The 20,555-nt window shown below is 40.9% G+C and overlaps 1 protein-coding gene across 6 annotated transcripts in view; it reads left to right on the forward strand.

The window, feature by feature from the left end:
* The window catches only part of CNTN6 (contactin 6), a 221,507-nt gene that overhangs the window by 36,849 nt on the left and 164,103 nt on the right, over positions 1 to 20,555 (forward strand). For 5 of the 6 annotated variants that reach the window (XR_010589022.1, XM_005288540.5, XM_008168082.4 and 2 more), the window contains exon 2: positions 8,336 to 8,470. Coding sequence is in view for 4 of the 6 variants with exons in the window: in XM_005288540.5 (XP_005288597.1) it covers positions 8,416 to 8,470 (55 nt within the window). In the remaining 2 variants the exon portion in view is untranslated. Of the gene's footprint in view, positions 1 to 8,335; positions 8,471 to 20,555 lie in introns of those variants that run through there. The other variant, XM_008168083.3, reaches the window with a different exon arrangement.

Consider the following 20,555-nt stretch of genomic DNA (forward strand, 5'->3'; position numbering starts at 1 on the left):
TATACCTTTGTCGGTACATTCTTCAAAAAAAAGAGAGAAAGCTAATATGTCTAGATCGTCTATGTTATAGGGGAAAACTGCCAGTGATACTGAAATCTGAGTATGTGAAGCAATTTCTTTTCTTTTCTTTTTTGTGCCCAGGAGACAACCCTTTTAGAATGATTACTGCCATTGCATACTGTGTATCAACTGAAGAAAATTCAAAGTACTAGTAAATCAGCTTCAAAGAGCATGGTATTTATGAGATAACTGTACCTTCGCTATGCTTTTCCAAAGGCTTGGGTTAAGCCCAGGGGTTGTGATTGTCTTACAACAGCTATTTTCATTATGACTTATTGCTGAAGCAGTTTACTCTTAAAAGATATTTTTATGCTATTTGTGAGCAATGCAACGTGCTGGAGTTTATAGCTCTTATTCTGAATAATTGTGTTAAATGCGGCAACTGATTACAAACTGTTAACTTTTGTTCTTTTATACAGAGGTTCATCTATTCATAATTGTGGGCATTCATGCATAATTTGGGAGAACAATATTCTTGTTTGTATTTGCACTTGTAATAGCTACAGGTGCATTTGATCATCTAGATTGCCCACTGGTAATTTGCTCATATATCTTAAATATGATGTGTGCAGTCCCATAACTGTGCATGCAAAGTATACACACATTCTTCAGTGTGTGATTAGAAACTCTAGAGACTGAATTGTAAAGCACAACTAGCTAATTTATACCTATATTGCTTTCCTTGTTTGGCTATGAGACATACACAATCCAAGCTCTAGACCATTAAATACTGGAGGGTTGCACATAGCCCATTTTAAGTTGCACTGCCCCTGGAAAAAGCAAGGCCAAAAACATTATGTCATAACAAAATTTGTTTTTCCTTCTTTTATCCAATAGTAATTTTACATTTACACAGCATCTTGCATCCATAGATCAGCCTGGTAAAATGCTGGGGGTACATGCGTATCCCACTGAGGTGTTGGGAGTTAGGAATGTCCATTGAAGGCAAAAAGTATTATCAAAAATAACCCCCCCGCCCCCGAGACTTTGTATACTAAATTTGAATTAGAAACAAGCCACAGTATTTTCAGCTCCACAGAAACAGTTTACAGTAGTAGTCTGGAAGGTAAAACCAATGGTGACCCAGTTCCTTTTGCAACAAGGGAGGAAACAGGAGCCATCAGTATCAGGGAAACCTTAGGCAAATAGTAATTTCCCCCCCCCCCCTTCCCCAACAAGATATGATTCAATAATTTGGAAATAAGCAATAAATGCCATAGCAATGTAGGTAAATCTTCTCAGAATCAATAGAACTGCTCACCTTTGCCTTTGCTCCATATAGTTACAAGCATTTCCTATTCATTCTGTTATGGCTACCTGGGAAGGAGTCTGAATGCAGAGTGTCTGAGGGATGAAGAGTTTGAAAAGAAAAATGTATCTGTATATCATTGGCATTCATGAGACAATTCGCATTAGATGCCATAAATCAAGTGCTCAGGAGACAATATAGAGATCAGGAATAAAGAGTATAAGCCTGGCTGGGACAGACTTCAGCTTCTTTCCTGGTAGCTGAGTAAATGAAAGAGAGAAATAGGTATTATAGGCCAAATTCATAGTTAGATATCATGACATAGATATTTGTGTAAGTGGATGGGAGGGAAGGTCGGGATTGCAGAATAAAATCCTCCAACACAGGCTATTAAGAAGAGTAAGATAAGCACACTCCTAACTTATCTCCTCCTAGTTTTAGACACACACTCTATCATATCCCTCTTTCTCTCTTCCTGCTACGCTTCCACACTTCATCTCCTTGCCATGTGAATTATGCCAATGCACTCTCACGGATGTATATTTTGGTCCCATCATTAGCCTCACTACTGAATTTGGCCTATGTCCTCTACTGTTAAACACTCTATTTTTCCTCTTCAGATCAAAGTGTTACTATTTCTGCAGTCATGGCACAACATTTTATCGTAGGTATAACTATCAATGCGCTTGTATTTAACTAAGGGCATGGCTACACTTGCAGATGTACAGCGCTTTGAGTTAAACCAGCCTTCGTAGAGGGCAGTAGGGAAAGTTCTGCAATCTGTCCACACTGACAGCTTCAAGCGCACTGGTGTGGCCACATTTGAGGCACTTGCAGCGGTATTGGGAGTGGTGCATTATGGGTAGCTATCCCAGCATGCAAGTGACTGCAACGTGCTTTTCAAATGGGAGGGTTGGGGTGGAGTGTGACAGGGAGTGTGTTGTGTGTATGTGGGGGGGAGAGAGAGTGGGTTGGGGGGGGCTGAGAGCATGTCAGCATGCTGTCTTGTAAGTTCAGACAGCAGCAGACCTCCCTCTTCCCCCCACCTCTCTCTCTCTCACACAGCATTCCACAGTAATGTCTTGCATGCCGGCTGTCAGAAACGGAGCTTTGAAAGGGCATTTCCGCATTCCTACAGGAGATCAAAACAATGACAAGAGTGGCCACTTGACTTAAGGGGATTATGGGATGTTTCTGGAGGCCAATCAGAGCGCAGTAATGCAACACCTCATTCACACTGACGCCCGGGCATTGTAGCCAAGGCGCAGCAAACGTTATTCCTCTCGCCGAGGTGGAGTACCAGCCACGCTGTAGCCGCGGAGTCAGAGCACTCTACATGCCTTGCCAGTGTGGACGGGGAGTGAGCTAGTGCGCCCAGGGCTCCTTTACTGCGCTGTAACTCGCAAGTGTAGCCAAGCCCTAAGAGTAAAATCTTGTAATTTTCATTGCCCAACAATGTTCTCCTCTGTAAAATGTCAGTTTTCCACCTGAAGTGACTGTCTTTCACTTTTAGAAAACTAATAGACAATCACAGCAGACATGAGAAAAGTTGCACATTTTCATGGAAATCTGTTACGTCACCAGAAATGACCCTGGCCCAGACTAAGACTATGTCTATCCTGTGTATCTTACAATGGCTGTGTACCTTACAATGTGCCACTGAAGCTGCGCCATTGTAAGGTAAGCAGTATAGTTGCTCTTTGTCACTGGGAGAAAGCTCTCCCGGCAACAAAATAAAACCACCCCCAACGAGGGGCAGTAGCTTCAATGACAGGAGAGCAGCTCTCGCCGACAAAGTTCTGTCCACACCTGCACTTTTCGTTGCTAAAACTTTTGCCGTTCGGGGTGGGGGGCTTCACACCCTTCAGCGACAAAAGTTTTAACAGCAAAAGTGCCAGTGTAGACCAAGCCTAAAACTAGCAAATGGGTTATTCAAAAAGAAAAGTTAGTAACAAAATAAAGTTTTAGAAAACAACCCAAAACACAAATCTACTGAGTATTGTTATGCTATTTCATTAGATACATGTCAGCTCATCCTAGTGATGAAATAAATCTATATCTTATATGCTTCTAAATTCTTCCTGTCTAAGAGAAGAGCAATCACATTTCAAACTTTGGCCTTAAGGCACAAAATAATTTTCCCTTTATCTACCGCATCACACTGAACACAATGTCACAGGAGTCAATACATTTGTTTACACCAGGCCTGAATTTGGCCCCAAATAATCAATATTCTAGATGCCGAGACAGAAGTAATTCATGAGTATATTACACTGTATCCATCCTTTCCAACAGAGCTGGGCAGATTATTGTCTGTGAAAAAAAATCTCAAAAGCATCAGTCACACAGTAACACGCTACACAATCTGACTAAGGGTGGCAGAATTGGGCCTTTAGCGATTGTCTGCGTGTAGTTCCTTTATACCCACTTCAGCTATCTTTTTATCCATCAGGCTATACAGATATATTCATCTCAAGCGTGCAACTATATATACCAACCCATAACCATGTAACTCCCACATATGACTATTAGTAATTTCCCCCCTTCAATGTCAAAAGGAGAGGAAGTAAGTGACAACTAGAATATAATATCTGATGAGTGAGTTCTTTTCCATTGATTTGTTTGCTCTAATGGGAAAGAAGAAAAACACTGGTACTGACTACATTTGTAACAAACATATTTGTATACATTACATGCTGTTAATAAATGGACATGCAACCAGTACTTCTTTGGGAAAAATGTCTCCCCCATGATCATATTTAGCATGCCTTGTTTTTTATCTAAGTAGATTGTGTGTTTAAAGTATGGCGTAACAATTATAATAAGTGATAGCGTTACATCCAGAAAACAAAGAGTATGACGGCACGATTTATCTTGTTACTTTGCCTGATTTAATGCCAGACTGGGGTTCTAGTCTGAACCAGATTTTCTCCGACTATAAATATTTCAGGGTTTTTTCATTTATTCTTGATTTAGTTTGACAGTAAATAATCCCATGGAAGCTGTTGTTGGAAAGCTGTTGTAAAAATTATTAAGTACTTGTTTGCCCGTAAGGTCTTTGTTTCTGGCAGAATTTAAATACGTAAAATAGTTGGGCTACCTAAAGAAAGTAGATTTTTATTTATTTTTTTTATTATCAGGTGCAATAACTTGTGGGTTTGAGGTTAGAAGTGGGACAGCAGTTACAAATCAGAAGATTGATAAATATCTTTAGTTTATATGAATACCATGATTACTGGATATGTATTCTTGCTATTGGCAGCAGCATGTGCATCTGTGTTACAAGAGACTCATGTTTAGATGCAGTTTAAATGGGCATTATTACATGCTTCAGCAGAACAACCTGACTACCTGTACTAGGTTTCTTTTTTCCAGAAACCACAAGCCATTTATATACTCATAGATTAATATTTAACTGCCACTCTCTGAAAGCTAAAAATAGTAAAGCAAGTCTCAACTGTGCATCAGACACAGCCCTGTTGTTGGGGTAGTATGGAGCTGCATCGCCTCAGATGAGGGTGGGGGCACCAATGTCATTTGAAGAGATACAATGCTTCCAGCTCCCTGATACATTGGCGGTTGAAGAAACCTTTAAGAAAGCATGTGTGCGACATACTCTCCCCAAGTTGGCCACTGAACTCCTGTCTGACGTGTCTGAAGGTGAAGCTGAGATACAACTCATTTTCCACCCCTCCCCACCCCTCTTCAGTGTGTTGTACATCCTCAGGGGAGATGGGAAAGAGCAGTCACTATACTCCCAGTAAGCAGAGGGACTGCAATTCTGCTAAGCCCTGACACAGGCTATGTCCTTTATTCCCTCCCCCACCCAATGCACACCTGCACAATGGTCCAGGCCTAATCCTTAAGGTTTAGGACATACCTATACAAAATTACCGCTGTAGTTTCAGATTGGGCAAGATATTCTTACCCACTTCTAGATCCTTGATAATCCCTTGTTTTCACATATTCCTAACTGTCTAAAAATTCACCTTTTGAGATACATTTTAGGTGAAATCATTTGGAAGATAGGTGCTATTAGTAGGGTACGTATACTGTGAATTCTGATTTGGTAGCATTTTACAACCACTTTGTGCAGGTGCAAACAACCAGGGCCAACGCAACCCATTAGGTGACCTAGGCGGTCGCCTAAAATGCTACAATTTGGGGGTCGGTGACCGCGGTGGTATTTCGGCGGCGGGACCTTCTGCCGCCTCTGTGGGGGGTGGCATTTCGGGGTGGGACCTTCCGCCGCCTAGGGCGGCAGAAAAGCTGGCGGCGCTCCTGCAAACAACACCTAATGCAGAAACTGTGCAGAATCAGATTGTTTGTCTATTATGACAATGCACCTGCAATCCATTAAGGCCAGGCTTTGAAAGTTAGATTCCTAAGTCCATTTTTAGGCACTTGAATAAGTTGGGTGATTTTCAAAAGTGTCGAGCACCCAGCATCTCTCATTCTCTTAAATCTTACTTCTTGCTTACATTAGTGTAAATTAACTCCATTGAAATAAATGGATCCACACTGCTGTAAAATGATACAAAGGAAAGGAGAATTGGGACCTAAATGTGGACCATAAATCTAATTTGTCACTGGACAATTTTCAGCACTTAAAAGGTCCAGAATGATTTTCTAATTTGATAGACCCACTTTATCGAGTGCTTTCCGGTTTTGACTTTTTAATGAACTGATTCCCAACAATAAATTACTAATTTGCCTTTTGGGAGTAAAGGCCAAACTGATCCTTTTTTCTTGATTTAATTCATCATACAATGACTGAAATGTCAGAGGAAATTAGAGCAAATTGTTATTTAAACCCTTGGGGAAACATGTTTTATTTCTGAAGAATAACCCTTCAAAAAAAAAAAGATTGTTATAGTATGATATTATATTGCTTTTACCTTAATTGTGAAAGTTACAATTCATGTTCATTCCCTGTTCATTCCCCGAGATCTGCCAATGCATCTCCTCTGCCCCATGGTGAAGATGGAAGAGCCACTGCCTTTCAGCACCATGTCCCCAGCTCCTAGGGCATTATGGAGGGTTCTCTGATGGGTCCTGGATTCATTCAAGTGTAGGGGGAACTCTGGGTTTGCTCATAGCTTGGGTGAGATGCTCACAGTCCCCCAGCAAAACCCCACATGGAATGTATAGATATTTTTTTCCCATAAGTCCCGTCTTTAGTTATGAAGGGTATGTCTGTACTACCCGCTGGATTGGCGGGCAGCGATCAATCCAGCGGGGGTCTAGATATGATCCAGCGCTCTCCATCATCTCCGTTACTCCACCAGGGCAAGAGGCAGAGGTAGAGTCTACAAGAGAGCATCAGCAGTCAACTCACTGCAGTGAGTAGATCTAAGTACGTCAACTTCAGTTATTCACGTAGCTGAAGTTGCGTAACAACCCCCCCACAGTGTAGACCAGGCTTAGCAGATGTTATTTCTTTTATAGTTGCATTTTCAAATATACTAATAAAAATTTAAGGGAGGTAACCAAGAAGGTCCTCATTAAAACTGGCCAATCACCATTTGCCAGTAAAATTAACATTAAGGTGGTATTTGTGGCATTTCCTTCCCTGGAGTGTATTTAGCATGTGGAATAATGTGGCATACTACAACATTTGTCAAGGTTTGTGGGGTTTTTTGTTTTGTTTTTTTGATGACTAATACAACTGATTTAAGGTGTTTAAAGAAGATCACAGAACTGAGCTTCTATGAATCCTATTGTTAGTATGAGTAAGTGAAGAATTAAAGAGTCTAGTAATCTGTAATTTGAAAACCCACACAAATATGAACACTTGTTTTCAGAATTCTTATCTGACTTATTAACTTTTATCCATCCCCCTTATAAAATAAAATCTTTTATATTAAAGAACATACACTGGATTCTCACCCTGAAAAGCTCCTAATTTCAGTGGGACATTTACTTATTGCAGTGGGACAACGGGGCCATATGCATTTGGAATATGGGCCAAATTCTGGCTTTTGTGTATACGTGCATGAGAACAGAAGTTGCATGAGTTGTAGGAAGTCCATTTGTATTCCAGCCAATTCCAAGACAAGAACCATCTAGGAGCATTAGAGTGTAGGCAGCATTTGGGGGTGTGATTAGCCTATTTATGCACATGCACTGTTCCCCATCCAGCTAGTGGCTCTCTGAAGAGATCCATAAAGATTCTACCGACTTCTTAGCTGGGGAAATTCATTCCTGTGCCAAGGGTCCATGAAAGGCCTATGCCCGATTTAAGTCCCTCTAGAGCAGTGGTTCTCAAACTTTTGTACTGGTGACCCCTTTCACACAGCAAACTTCTGAGTGCGACCCCCCTTACAAAACACTCTTGTATATATTTAACACCATTCTAAATGCTGGAGGCAAAGTGGGGTTTGGGTTGGAGGTTGACAGCTCACAACCCCCTATGTAATAGCCTCGCGATCCCCTGAGGGGTCCTGATCCCCAGTTTGAGAACCCCCTTCTCTAGAGTGACATTTTGAGAGATTAATGGAACATAAGGTACACGTAGGACTTACATGGGCTGTTTCCCAGGGCTGATTTTCAGCTATTAAGTGGTAGAAAGAATCTGTAGGGACCTGTTGATAGAACCTATTGCTATATAAGTGAGACCATACATGCATAAACATGAGGCTCGTGCTTCTGTGTCTGAGGTCTGCTCTAACATATAGCAGCAGCAAATGGCCTCAAGGGATGGAAACTGCTGTTAAGGAATCCCAGCCATGGGGGAAGCCATTGGGGAATCCCAGCCATGACCCCTTTCCTCTGGCCATACCCTTCTTCCTACTACAGCTGGGAGGAGGCATGGCATTACAAGAAGCCTATATTTCAGGTCTATGGCATCTGAGAATCACCTTTACACTGCAGTGAGCTTCCCTGCACTAGTTATGCCCCATTTAGAGGCAGGCTGTCCAACAGTGCAGCTGGAAATGGCAACCCCACAAGGGAAATCCTGGCTCTGGGTATTTGGTTTATATTTACATTTTAACGATTCAACATCTTTTACCCTTTTTTTTCCAGACTATAAAGACAGTTCCAGGAAGATATATTTTATTCTCTGCTGATTGGATGGGAGGGATTTTTGACCTTGGAAAGTGGAGATGATGTTGCTATGGAAACTAGTCATTCTGCTGCCACTCCTGAGATGCAACACAGGTAAAATGTTCCATTATTACTGTTTGTGATTGATAAATATGTCAGCATCATAATTCCTTTCTTTAAAAGAGAGGCAATTACTAAAACTAACAGTACTTATTCTCATGAACCAGTGAGTAAGCAGCTTTTCTTTAGGAGAGCCTTTATTGTTAAGCAATACACGCTGCTGACTTTGAACCCCAGGAAAAAAAAAAAGACATGTTTGAAGGGCTACAAGAAAGCAAGATATTGGGCATCAACATACTTCTAAGCTGTGGCATTCAAAAAGGAAAAATAGAAAGTTATATATCATGAGAAATGTGTGACTATCTTCCAATTTTCAGAGGATTGTCTGCTAACTGAAGTTTTCACTCAATGTGCATCTCCAAATGTGAAAATTAGCATGCCTATTTCTGATGTTTATAGTCCATTAACCAAACAATTTGCCTCTTCTTTTCTGCTGTTTATTTGGATTGTCTATGTTAAGCTCCCAATCCTTCTCCCAACAAAGTCAACCCCTAAATTTGCATTGACTTTTAAAGGTTTGAAAGCAATTGGTCTATTTGTCATATATTTATGATGTAATTATATTAATTATAGCAACCTCAAATGATGCTTAAATTAATTATACCATGCATGAATCAGCAGCTGTATTTGACCTGAAGAATGAACACAAGATAATGTAGAATGCAGCCTGAGGTAGCATTTTAAAATAAAATTAAAATGAAACCAGGTCATATTTGATCTAATAGACTCTAGGTATAATCTAGAATTTTAGTATTTCAGTAATAAAGATCTTGCCATTAAATGAATGATTAACAGCAGCTGTGTCAATGACAAATAGCCACATATTAAGCATTTTAAAAGACTGATACACTGGAATCTAGGTTGCCGAGGAAACAAACAATTAAAATAATTACATTCTGTTATTATCTCGGCTTTAATTCTGGACCAAGTCCTCCACCTATTGCATGGCCTGCATGCTCACAGATCCATCATCCCCGCCCTTGTCCTCAGCCTACCCCCATATTCAAAACATGCTAGAATGCATGAAGACACTCAATATATGCTGTGTAAACACTGCCTTCCCTCTCTCTCATGAACTCTGGAAGCTCAGTTCCAGTCAGGAATCAGATTAGGGGGCAAAAATATAGATTCATAGATCCATAGATTCTAGGACTGGAAGGGACCTCGAGAGGTCATCGAGTCCAGTCCCCTGCCCGCATGGCAGGACCAAATACTGTCCAAATATGAACGGATCCTCTCCAAAGCTCCACCCACAAATCAAGCTGTGACTGTTCCCAGGCATACCCAGGGTTATGAGGCATTGTGCTACACCTGCCCTTAGCATGAAGAAGTTTTGGCTGTGCCTTCCAGGGGTCAGCTCCCCAAACTCCACTAGTCACAGGCAACACAGGCATTCCACGCTAGGCCTGCTCTCTCTCTCTCTCTCTCTAGATCAGCGATAGGCACACTCCAACTCCTGAGCCCACCAAATGACTCCCTGGAGTGTCCAGCCCCTGTTCTTCTAGACCCTCATTCACAGTTTCTCTGGTTCCAAAGAAACAGGACACTCGGTTTATCAGTTTCTCCTCAGATTGGCATTCTGCTTTACACATAGCACTTCAGTATGTTTCTAGTGAAAACAAGTAAAAGTCTTTTAAACAAAGTATAGAGATTCAAGCGATAGGAAGTCGAGGTATTGGAAAAAAATCGCTACATATAAAATAAAACCATAGCACACATTCTAGAACCTAGACTTACTTAACTAGATACTGTCGTGTCTTATACGGCAATGCTCGCCCAAAGCCCTTCTAACATTTTTCAGCCAAGCTTGGTTGTGATCTTCTATTCATGAAACAAGTCACACTGTCAGCATGCTTCCTTATTGAAAGATCCGGGGTGTCTCTTTGCACCCCCAGACATACCAGAACAGTGCATTGTCCTTCTACATAAGCAGGACACCCCCTGCTGATTGTTTTCCCCTGTATACTCCTTTCTTGTAGATTTTTCAATCTCTTAATCAGCATCAGGCTCAGTATTCAAATAAGCACACCATACACATTGGCCAGACAGAGGGATAAATGTCTCTTACTCACAGCCTGAAAAAAGCATGTGTCATACACGTCACCTCCTAGTTACCTGCCTGAAGAACTTAATTTTCAGTATAGACACATAATTCCTTAAATCCATCCTCACATTTAGCAATATTATCATGAAAAGTGGGCTACTTCCTCTCGATAGAGGCTTCACATGCAGGGGCGGCTCCAGGCACCAGCGCAGTAAATGCATGCCTAGGCCGGCAAGCCGCAGGAGGCGGCGTGTCGGTCGCTGTGAGGGCGGCAGTCAGGCGGGCTTCAGCGGCATGCCTGCGGTAGGTCCGCCGGCGGCCAGTCCTGCGGTTTCGGCAGCAATTCGGCGGCAAGTACGCCGAAGCCACGGGACCGGCAGACCACCCGCAAAAACGCCACCGAATCCGCGTGACCACGGACCGCCCGCATGCATGCCACCGAAGCCTGCCTGACTGCCGTTCTTGGGGTGGCAAAAAACATAGAGCTGCCCCTGTTCACATGCCACCTTTTAGTGAATTATTATGCTTATATCCAACCTAGGGAATCCCAGTAAAGTCCTATGCACCCTCTATGCCCTATGCCAGTTGGCATCAAGAAGTCCCTGGGTCACATAAGACCCACCTACTTGAGATGCCACTCACACAAGATTTACAGATTTTTATTATAGCATTGTCCCTCTTCTTCCTTGCCTTCTTTTGTCAACAGTGAAGTAGTTAACTGTGCTGACATTTAAACCATCATCATTAGGCTTCAGAATCTTCATCCCTTGGAGATGAATGGGGACATTTCACACCTATCAAAGCTATTGATTCAGGTTGCCTGGCAACTCACACAGACATCACAACATCATTATACACTCAGTTCTCAATCTGCATCAGTGGATATACTCATTTTATTACTACTCCAAGATGTTTATTATTCTGTATGACTGATTTATGTTCTAACTGTTCCATTTCCTAGTCTTTATCAATATTTATGTTTAAAAGGTCTGCATGATTTTGTAATTATGTAAACTTATTTTCATATTCTTCTACAAACATTGTCTTTTAAAAGGAGCTCAGTATGTCAGACATTTTTGAGTTAAGGGATTCAAAAAGTGTACTGTCACACTGGAATATTCAGTTTTGTGAAGACTATTAAAATATAGATGAAAGACTTGACAACAATAGAAAAATTATGTCCAAGAAAGATAGCATTCAAAAAGGTCTCACATAATCATGTTATTAGTAAATCAGGTATATAATACAGTGCTCTTGGCTTGATCCTGCTGCAATTTATATGAATGGCAAAATTACCATTGACTTAAATGAGAGTAGAACCAATTTGACCAAGTATATGAATGTTCATATTCTCAGCTATATAAATTGGCATAGCTTCATTGACTTCAATGGCGTTACGCGGATTTATAGAATCATAGAATCATAGAATATTAGGGTTGGAAGAGACCTCAGGAGGTCACCTAGTCCAATCCCCTGCTCAAAGCAGGACCAACACCAACTAAATCATCCAACTAAATTATACTAGCTGAGGATCTGGCCTGAAATCTACATAGTGGCCATAATCAATCCCACTGTTAAAGGACAAAACTTCTTTGAATTCTTAAAAGTATGGAGTCACACCGGTGTGGAACTGGTTGGTATAAGGGGAGTTAAGTATTGGAACCCATAAGTCTACAAAGAATATCTTAATTAAATTAACTGCATGCAAGACAAATATATATATATTCCTGAGAACCTCAGATTTTACATGCAGCAACAAATGTTCCTTCCATCTCTCATTTTCCACAGAATATTTTTTTGTGGCTCAACAAGGGTTTTTTTGCCACAGTGTACAGCAATAAAATAATAACAATAATGTATGCATGCACAGTGACACAGTGAAGGAACACATTGGGCTTTTCTTTTCTTCTTCTTCTTCTTCTTCTTTAATAATCCATTGCTATTTCAATGAGATAATCAGATCTCAGCGTAGCACCGGAGGCAAGGAGGATGGTGAAGATAAACTCAGCGATCATTATTTTAAATTCTGTATATTTGTTATAAGGATGCCTAGTGGCTGTCTCGTCCCATTCCTGTTGAAATGCAAATGTCACTTGGTATTAATATGTTGAGGGAGAAAATCCAACTCCAGGAATAAGGACTTGGACAGAATGTTAAAAATCTGATCATAATAGAGAAGTGGACATTCTATTTGTGAAGGAGAAGCATTCTTTCTTCTCACCATCTCTCTGTCTTTACCCTATCTGCTCTGTCATTTCCAGCCCTTATTCTGCAAGGATAATGGCAAATAATCTCAGAAATGAGAGGAAGGATGAGCTTGTGGTTTAGGCACTATGCCGAGGCTCAGAATCAGGTTCAGTTCCCAGCTCTGCCACAGACTTTCCATGTGATCTTGGACAAGTCACTTAATCTCCTGGTGCTTCAGTTCTCCATTTATAAATAGGGACAATAATACTTCTCCGTTCCCACCTTTTATCTGTCTTTTCTCTTTAGCTTCTAAGCTCAGTGAAGTAGAAATTCTGTGTGTGTGTGTGTGTGTGTGTGTGTGTGTGTGTGTGTGTGTGTGTGTGTGTGTGTGTGCCTAATACGTTGGGGCCCCAATCCCAGCTGGGGCTGTTGGGCACCATTGCAATACAACAATATGATTAATATAAAAGAAAAAATATTGAAAGCAGCTCTGTGACTCTCCCATCCCTTTTCTCCCCCCCACATTAGGCTGGGGGCAGGGGAAATAACCCTACTCTGAGACCGGGTCTTGAGGGAGGGGACACAGAAGTCCCAGGTGTTCTTCACTCCCTCCCAAAAGCAGATCAAAATGATGTTAGACGGGAAATAGAAACAGACCTGCCAGGGGCTGCCTGTTGAGCAGTGAAAGGAGAGGGGAAAAGTATGCTCTAGTCTGGTTTTCACAGTAGCCAGTCAGCTATTTCATTCCCAAACTCCCCCTTGAGTTTACTGCCATTTGGGAATAAGTGTGTGGTGGGGAGGGTTACCTTTGCCTCTCAGGTTGCCACCCATAGGTGCCGATTCCGTAGGTGCTCCGAGGCTGGAACACCCACAGAAAAAAAAGTAGTGGGTGCTCATCACCCACGGGGAGCCCTGAGGATCAGCTCCTCCCCCTCCCCCCAGCGCCTCCCGCCCACCATGATCAGCAGTTTAGTAGTGTGCAGGAGGTGCTGGGGGGGGGGAGGAGGAGGAGCAGGGGCAGGAAGAGGCAGGGAAGGAAGTGGAATGGGGTGGGAAGAGGTGTGGCAAGAGTGAGGGTTGGGGAAGCAGTGGAGTAGAGGCGGGGCTTGGGGAGAAGTAGGGTCAAGTACCCCCCAGGGAACTCAGAAATTCAGCACCTCTGTTGCCATCTACTTTTTTCTGGATTTAAAAATGCTGCTTTTTTGCTCTCCCCTCCCCACCAAGATCCCTTCACCCTTACCTGCCCCCAAGACTCAGGGACATGAGCTCTCCCCTTCCAGGTTTCTTGCAGCTGCTGGTCTTCAAAGAAGAAATTGCAGTCCCTTTCTAAGATAGTTACTGCTTCTGCAGCTGGCCTGTTCCCTGCTGAAACATGGACTCACTTTGTCAGGGTGTAAAAAGAAAGAACAAAGGAGATTGTGAGTTGGGATGCGCCTAAACATCCAAAATTAATCACACATATTATATATATTGAAGACTGGCCATACCTTACTCTCACTTTTAAAAGAGTGAGTGGATCCATATTTTAAAATATACTTTGACTTATTGGACCAAATTCAATGGGAGATGTAGTTGTGTCTTCTGTGGCTGGATTTTGTAACTGTATAAGTCGGGAGAGAAATTCCCTGACGTAAAATGCCGCAATATTCTTTTAGGTTGTAGCATGATGAATATTGAATACATTACATCCCAGGCATCGCTCACAGTCTCTTATAGTTTTATTTTTACCATAACACCACCTTTAGGAATGGAACAACAGACCATATATTAAGACAAGTGACATCTTTGCTTTTTCTAACAATGGAGTGTGGAGATGGACAAGTCCAGTCCAGAAATGTAGCGGCATATCTGAACATATGACACTTGGAGGGCCACTGAGGAGTCAAAGTTCTGATGCTCAGGCTTCTCTCTGAAGAGATGGAGGTTCTCATAACCTGGGGAAACACTGATAATGAGAACTGTATTTCTGAAAATGAGTTCAAAGCAACAGAAAGTGGGTTAGTTGGTGATGGGACATCCTTCTCAGAAGAACTAGCTGTGAAATTTAAAGGAGGGCCTTTCTCTCCATCTTTTGTTGTATGATGGGATTTCAACCTAGATTTTGACACCAGTTGAGGTGCCTGTAATTTGGAGGTATTTCTTAAGATGGTGCAGCCACTTTTCCCAATGCTTGGAGCGTGCAACAAAGGCTGGTGTAGAGTGGGAGAGATGAGGCAATGCACCTTCCTCCTCCTCTTCAAGAATACCCAGAGGGATCTTTCCCTGCAGTGCAAAGATTGCTATTGTGGCTGGCCTTGAGGTGGGCAATACAAGAGAGGAAGAAGGCTCCCACGCTAGTGCTAGCCACAGTCTGTCCTTCAGTGAACAGCAGCATATGCTTTCAAACATAAACAAGTCTAAGTCTTTTTTCCATTGACCAGAAAAATACTGTTGTCCACAAAGCGGTAGAGCAGTAGAAGCACCAGCTGGTAGAAGAAATCCTCTCTGTGGTGCATAGCAGATAGGAGTTAAAAATAACCATTCCTTACAAATTGTACCTTTAAGGCTGTTAATGTAAATGGGTTGGTGACTGCCAGCTTTGCAGAAATCACTCAAAGGAAGTACCTATCACACAGGTTTTCCATGTAATGCTGTTACCCAGGGTTCTTTCAACCCAAAGCTCTTGGTAACTTTTACTCTGTGCAAGGTGGTGTCAGGAAATAAATCAGGGGAGACACGGCCATCAGACCAATAGATGGGTGGCACAAACAGGACAACACACGAGTGCTTTCACTTAAAGCTAAACTTTACTTAGTCTCAAGCACTTACACACGTCCGCAACAGGTTAGTAAAACACCCCCAACTCTCGATAATTACTCTCGAGTGGCTCTCGAGTGGCACAGCAGCTGCCGGTGGGGAACACAAGATGTATCCAGAGGGAGAGTCCAGTCCGAGGAAGTCCCCCTACCTCAAACTTTTCCCCCTTATTTTATATACTAGTAACACAATGACATCTCCCTTAAAGAAAACTTGTTAAGCAAACAGCTCCAATGGTCAAGCAAGAGGTTTTCTTCTGATTATTGATTAACCAGGTGTGTTTTTTTCCCCCAGAGTTTGCAGCCTTGAGACCCTGTTAGACACATTCCTGAGGGCACATCCTGCTCTTCTAAAATGCATTTATCAGCAACTTCAACACAATTCTTATCAGGAAGGATACGGGCTCAAGCTGCCCTTTCTGTGGCACCAACCTCCCCCTCCCCCCCTTGGTTAAGCCTGCTGGATGGACACTTTATGGCCTGCTGACTTGGCTGCTTTTGGCAATAAGCAATACTAGTTTCAGGCACTTTACTGGTTTGCCAAAATCTCCCCGTACAATGTCTAAAGTAGTTTTACACAGAGAATGAGCCATTATTAAATACAGGGAACATTTTGCTCTCAATAACACTCTAATCTGGTTTGCACAAAATTTGGCCCACACTCCTACTTTTAGGAGTGATAGCTAATGCTAACATGCTGTTTGTTTCCCTCTGTCTCTTTATAAGAACCGTGGTGTATTATTACTACAGGGGCACAAAACACAGGAAATCAAGCATGTTACTGGCTTCCTTCCCCAAGGCACACCCTAGCCCAGGTTCAGATACTATTGTGACAAGGGACATACAAGTCGACTGATCAACAAGAATGATGTTTTATTGACAATCCATTTCAACAGAGGCTTATTGGTTAGGGTTTTCAAAACCACTCAGCGCTGACCTATCTCATCTTCCAGGGAATTCAATGGGAGTTTTACCATTATCTTCAACAGGAGGAGAGTTTGACTGATGCTGAACGCTTTTGAAAATCCCATACATTCCATTTTGAAATTGCAGAGGTTTATTTCAATGTTGCTTTTTAAATTTAAAAAAAAAATTGACAAGTAGGACAATGAAATATGGTGTCTTCACTTCTCCTAAACACACTATAGCCCATCAAACTGACCTGTTAAACACAAGGAATGAGAAATCCTTTAAAATCATGTAACAATATTACAATCAGTATTGTGAACAATCTTTGCTCACAGTTCATTTCCAAGAAAACCATGAACTCTATTGTGGATTCCCTGTAGTGCACAAACATATGGTGCAAAAGATGTTAGAGCACAGATGCTTCTTTGAGGGTCAATTCACTTTCAGGTTTTAGGTTGCATTGATTTACCTGTCAGGAAGATTTTATATACAGTTTTTAATGTTAAGTGATGTGTACTAGAAGGCACAGAAGTCATTACTTGAGGTATCTGGTCAGCTGGAGATTACTATATGTGGGCAGTGTATAACTCCAAATGTATAGCCTGAAAATTCTACCACCTAGTGCTTTAAATAATTGTTATTTCATAATCTCTTCAATGAGTTACTTTGTTAGATATATTCTATCTAGTCAATTCTTGTATGGTATTTTTCTATTTTAAATCAAGTAATTTTATCTTTGCCTATGAGGCTTAACTCTAGAAAATAACATTCTTTTGGTACTTTAGAAATAATTTAGTGTTTTCATTTTGGTATGTAGCAGGTTCAAAGAAAATTCAATTGCACTTCATTATCTCTGCCAAGAAGCTGAGAATTGTAGTTGATTAAGGATTTAAAATATTTTTGAGCATTTTTCTCTTGCTTAAAGTGGAAAAATGAATGTTAAAAAATCAAATCTGAGAAGGTAATATGAAAATGTGTAGGTAACAAGAGTGAATAAATCAGACCCAACCACTGTTTTCAAATGTAAATTTGTTCTAATTTCCTATAAGCACAGAACGATGGAAAGACTATGAAGTCACCTTTTCCAGTTTACTGTACCATCTTGGATTTTTCTCTGATCTAAAGGACTTGATTCACTTTATTTATGTGTAAACTCCTCTAAAGATAAGGCTGCAGCCACCTCACCAGTTAGGTCTTTCAATTTTTAGTTGACCTGGTAATATAAATAATAAACAACAACTGTGATGATAGATAGTAAGAAAAAATGAGTTAATGTGCACTCTCAGGAGTTGATTTTCAAATGTATCAATCTCAGATAATTGAAAACATTTTTTTTTCTTGAAATGTTAAAAGTGATTAGCTTACGTAGTAATGGAAATTGTGGACCAAATCTTCAACAGTCAATTCTCATAGACAATAGAGCTATGCTCACTGACACCAGCTATGGATATGCCCCCCCCCAACCCAATATCACTTTCCAAAACTAAAAGGACAATATCTACTACTTTTCAGTGTGTCATTAAACACACACAAAAACAAAAACCCTCCATTTTTGGCAGAAGCTTGAAAATAAAATTTCCTTAGTTGTTACTGATTTGCTACTTCCTTTTCATTTAACACATATTCAGTTGTGTTTGGAGTTGCATGTTTTTTGTAAAGCAGAAATTAACACAAGCATTTCTTTGAATTCCTTATGTTTGCATCTCTCAGTACATCTGTAAAAGAAGGGTTGTTAGCAAATGCTGGCTAACTCAGTCACTATGTTTGTGGACTCAAGAAAGCTATTTTTTCCCCTTCAATTTCTTGGTAGTCCTCAAGAACTAACAGTTTAATTTGGACACATGAAGTAAAATTCAGACACAGATGATCATGCGAAGATTGGAGGGGAAATCTATTTGGGGAGCTGGGCATTTTTAAACAACTATCTGGAACACTGACTCCCAATTGCTACCAAAATCATTGCTTGTTGGTTTGTGTGTGCATGAAGCCAACCATGAGTCAGAGCCAGACCCTTATCTATATATTGAGAACAGAATCATGTTAGATTGGGATTGCTGGGGAGAGCCAGGTGTAAGGGGGCTGCATTAAAGAAAGTGTGGAGATCTGAATGGAAGAAGGACATATAACTTAGTTGGAGTTTTGTTGACTATCTGAATAGTGCAGATTTGATCAATAAAACTCACACTAAGCTACAATATCCTGTTGCTACATGCAGTCTGCTCAATGCAACACCTGAGATGGAGTCCTGGAGGCAATCTTTCTTCTTTAGTTTTTTTGAAGTCTTTGTCAGAAAATGGAGGAAGTAACCTCAGGAAATTACAGGGGAGTGCTTGGGCCCTCCATGCTAACTCAATGTTCTTAGGGTGCCATGGATATTAGGTTGGAGTTTGAGAGCAGCTGTTGTCCATGGCAGGGTCTCATAACAAGATCCTCCAGGCTTCTTTGTATTGCTGACCCGAAGCATTCAGAACTTATAGGCCTGGCCTAGAAATATCATGAGATTAATGAGATTTAAATAAATAAAAACAACAGGAACAACAAGAATGGGTTCTTTTTATTTGCTGATGTTTTTGAGAATATAGAGTTAACATTTTCAAGCTTTTCTCCTTCACCATGTTTTAGGGCTGAAAAATTACTTTAAAAATAAAATATAATGAAACAATAAAAATTCATATTCTTACAAAATCACATGACTTCAGGAGCTGGGACTTTATGAAAAACACCAAATATTGCAACATTCATGATAACATCTCAATAGTTGCCAATACTGCTTTTAAAATGAGCACCATGTAGTGGTAAGCTCTCTTCTCTGCCTTCCACTCTACAGCCTGGTCAGGGGATAAAACCAATGGCAGTATGATTCCTGGAGGGGAGAGGACTTTCAAACTAGTGTAGAAGTCTTGGATCCACATTTCCTTGCTCATCTTCTGCTTCTACATGAAAAGAGGGCTACATAATCTGCTTCATCCAGGCCCACAAACCCCTGTGCTATGAGGGGACTGTAAAGAGGAAACTTATGGCCTGGACAATCCATTTCCTTCCTGTGTGTTTTACCACAGGAAGGTCCACTGCAGTGCTTAGTTACTAACCACTATGCCTTTACTGTTATACAGTTGCTTTTGTTCTTGTATAAATCCTATTCCACTTTGACACAAATAGGTTTTGTTATAACTTAATACCACATTATTTTGCCCCTTTGTCCCACATGAAAATATGCTATATTGTTCTTCCCTGCTTACACTCCAATTATTGAATTCCCTAATAGATACGCTTATCATTGTTAGTGAATCTCTGTTATACCGTCATTATTATTAATATGTTGTGGCAATTGAATCTGCATTAGTGTATTAGTCTGTTAAATCATTTCTGCTATTTAATTAAGTGACTATGTGTGATACTATTGAACTCAAAAATACATGCTCTTGCTTTTCAACTTGCTATAATTACGTGAAGGTCATTCATTTCCATTTACATAAACCAGTTCTTTTAATCTAGTGATTCCCCTCTGAGTGATGCCATAGCGTGTGTTGCCCTGAATAGGTGAGAAAGAATCCCGTGGATGAAGCTGTTTATTCAGTGACAGGTTCAGCTTCCACTTGGGTCGTGGAGGTTGCTGTACTCAGCATAACTGGTGAAGCCCATTGAGATTAGTGAGATCTTCATCTGTATGAAAGAATGGGGAGGCATGTAAGGTCAGGGTACAATGATTACCACAGGGCTCCTCCAAACATTGTCTCACACAGCAACCATGGCTGAGGAGACTGCAGTACCAGTTGTGAAGTGGCTACACTGAAACTCTATCCCTTGGGAGAGAGAATTTTTTTCTGTCACGCCCTCTGTGAATCTTCCCAAAAATAAAGTCCAGTTATCCAGCCTGTGTGCTGGGGACAGCATTTTCCCCACCTAGTGTCTTCATCTCATATTTGCATTATTTTTTAATTGATACGTATTTACTTCTGCTTCCGAACAACCAGAGGACACACAATGGGTATGTCTGTAAGATGCCATTAGTGTAAATTATTTCTGACACTGGTATTGATTGTGTGGTTATTTATTTGTGTATAACTCTGAAAAACTGCTTATTTGCTTTTACTGATATGACATTGGTAAATTCTGTATACTGTGTTAACATTTTGTGAAGCAT

The sequence above is a fragment of the Chrysemys picta genome, chromosome 7 (assembly GCF_011386835.1).
Source record: "Chrysemys picta bellii isolate R12L10 chromosome 7, ASM1138683v2, whole genome shotgun sequence".
In the NCBI taxonomy this organism is placed as follows: Eukaryota; Metazoa; Chordata; order Testudines; family Emydidae; genus Chrysemys; species Chrysemys picta.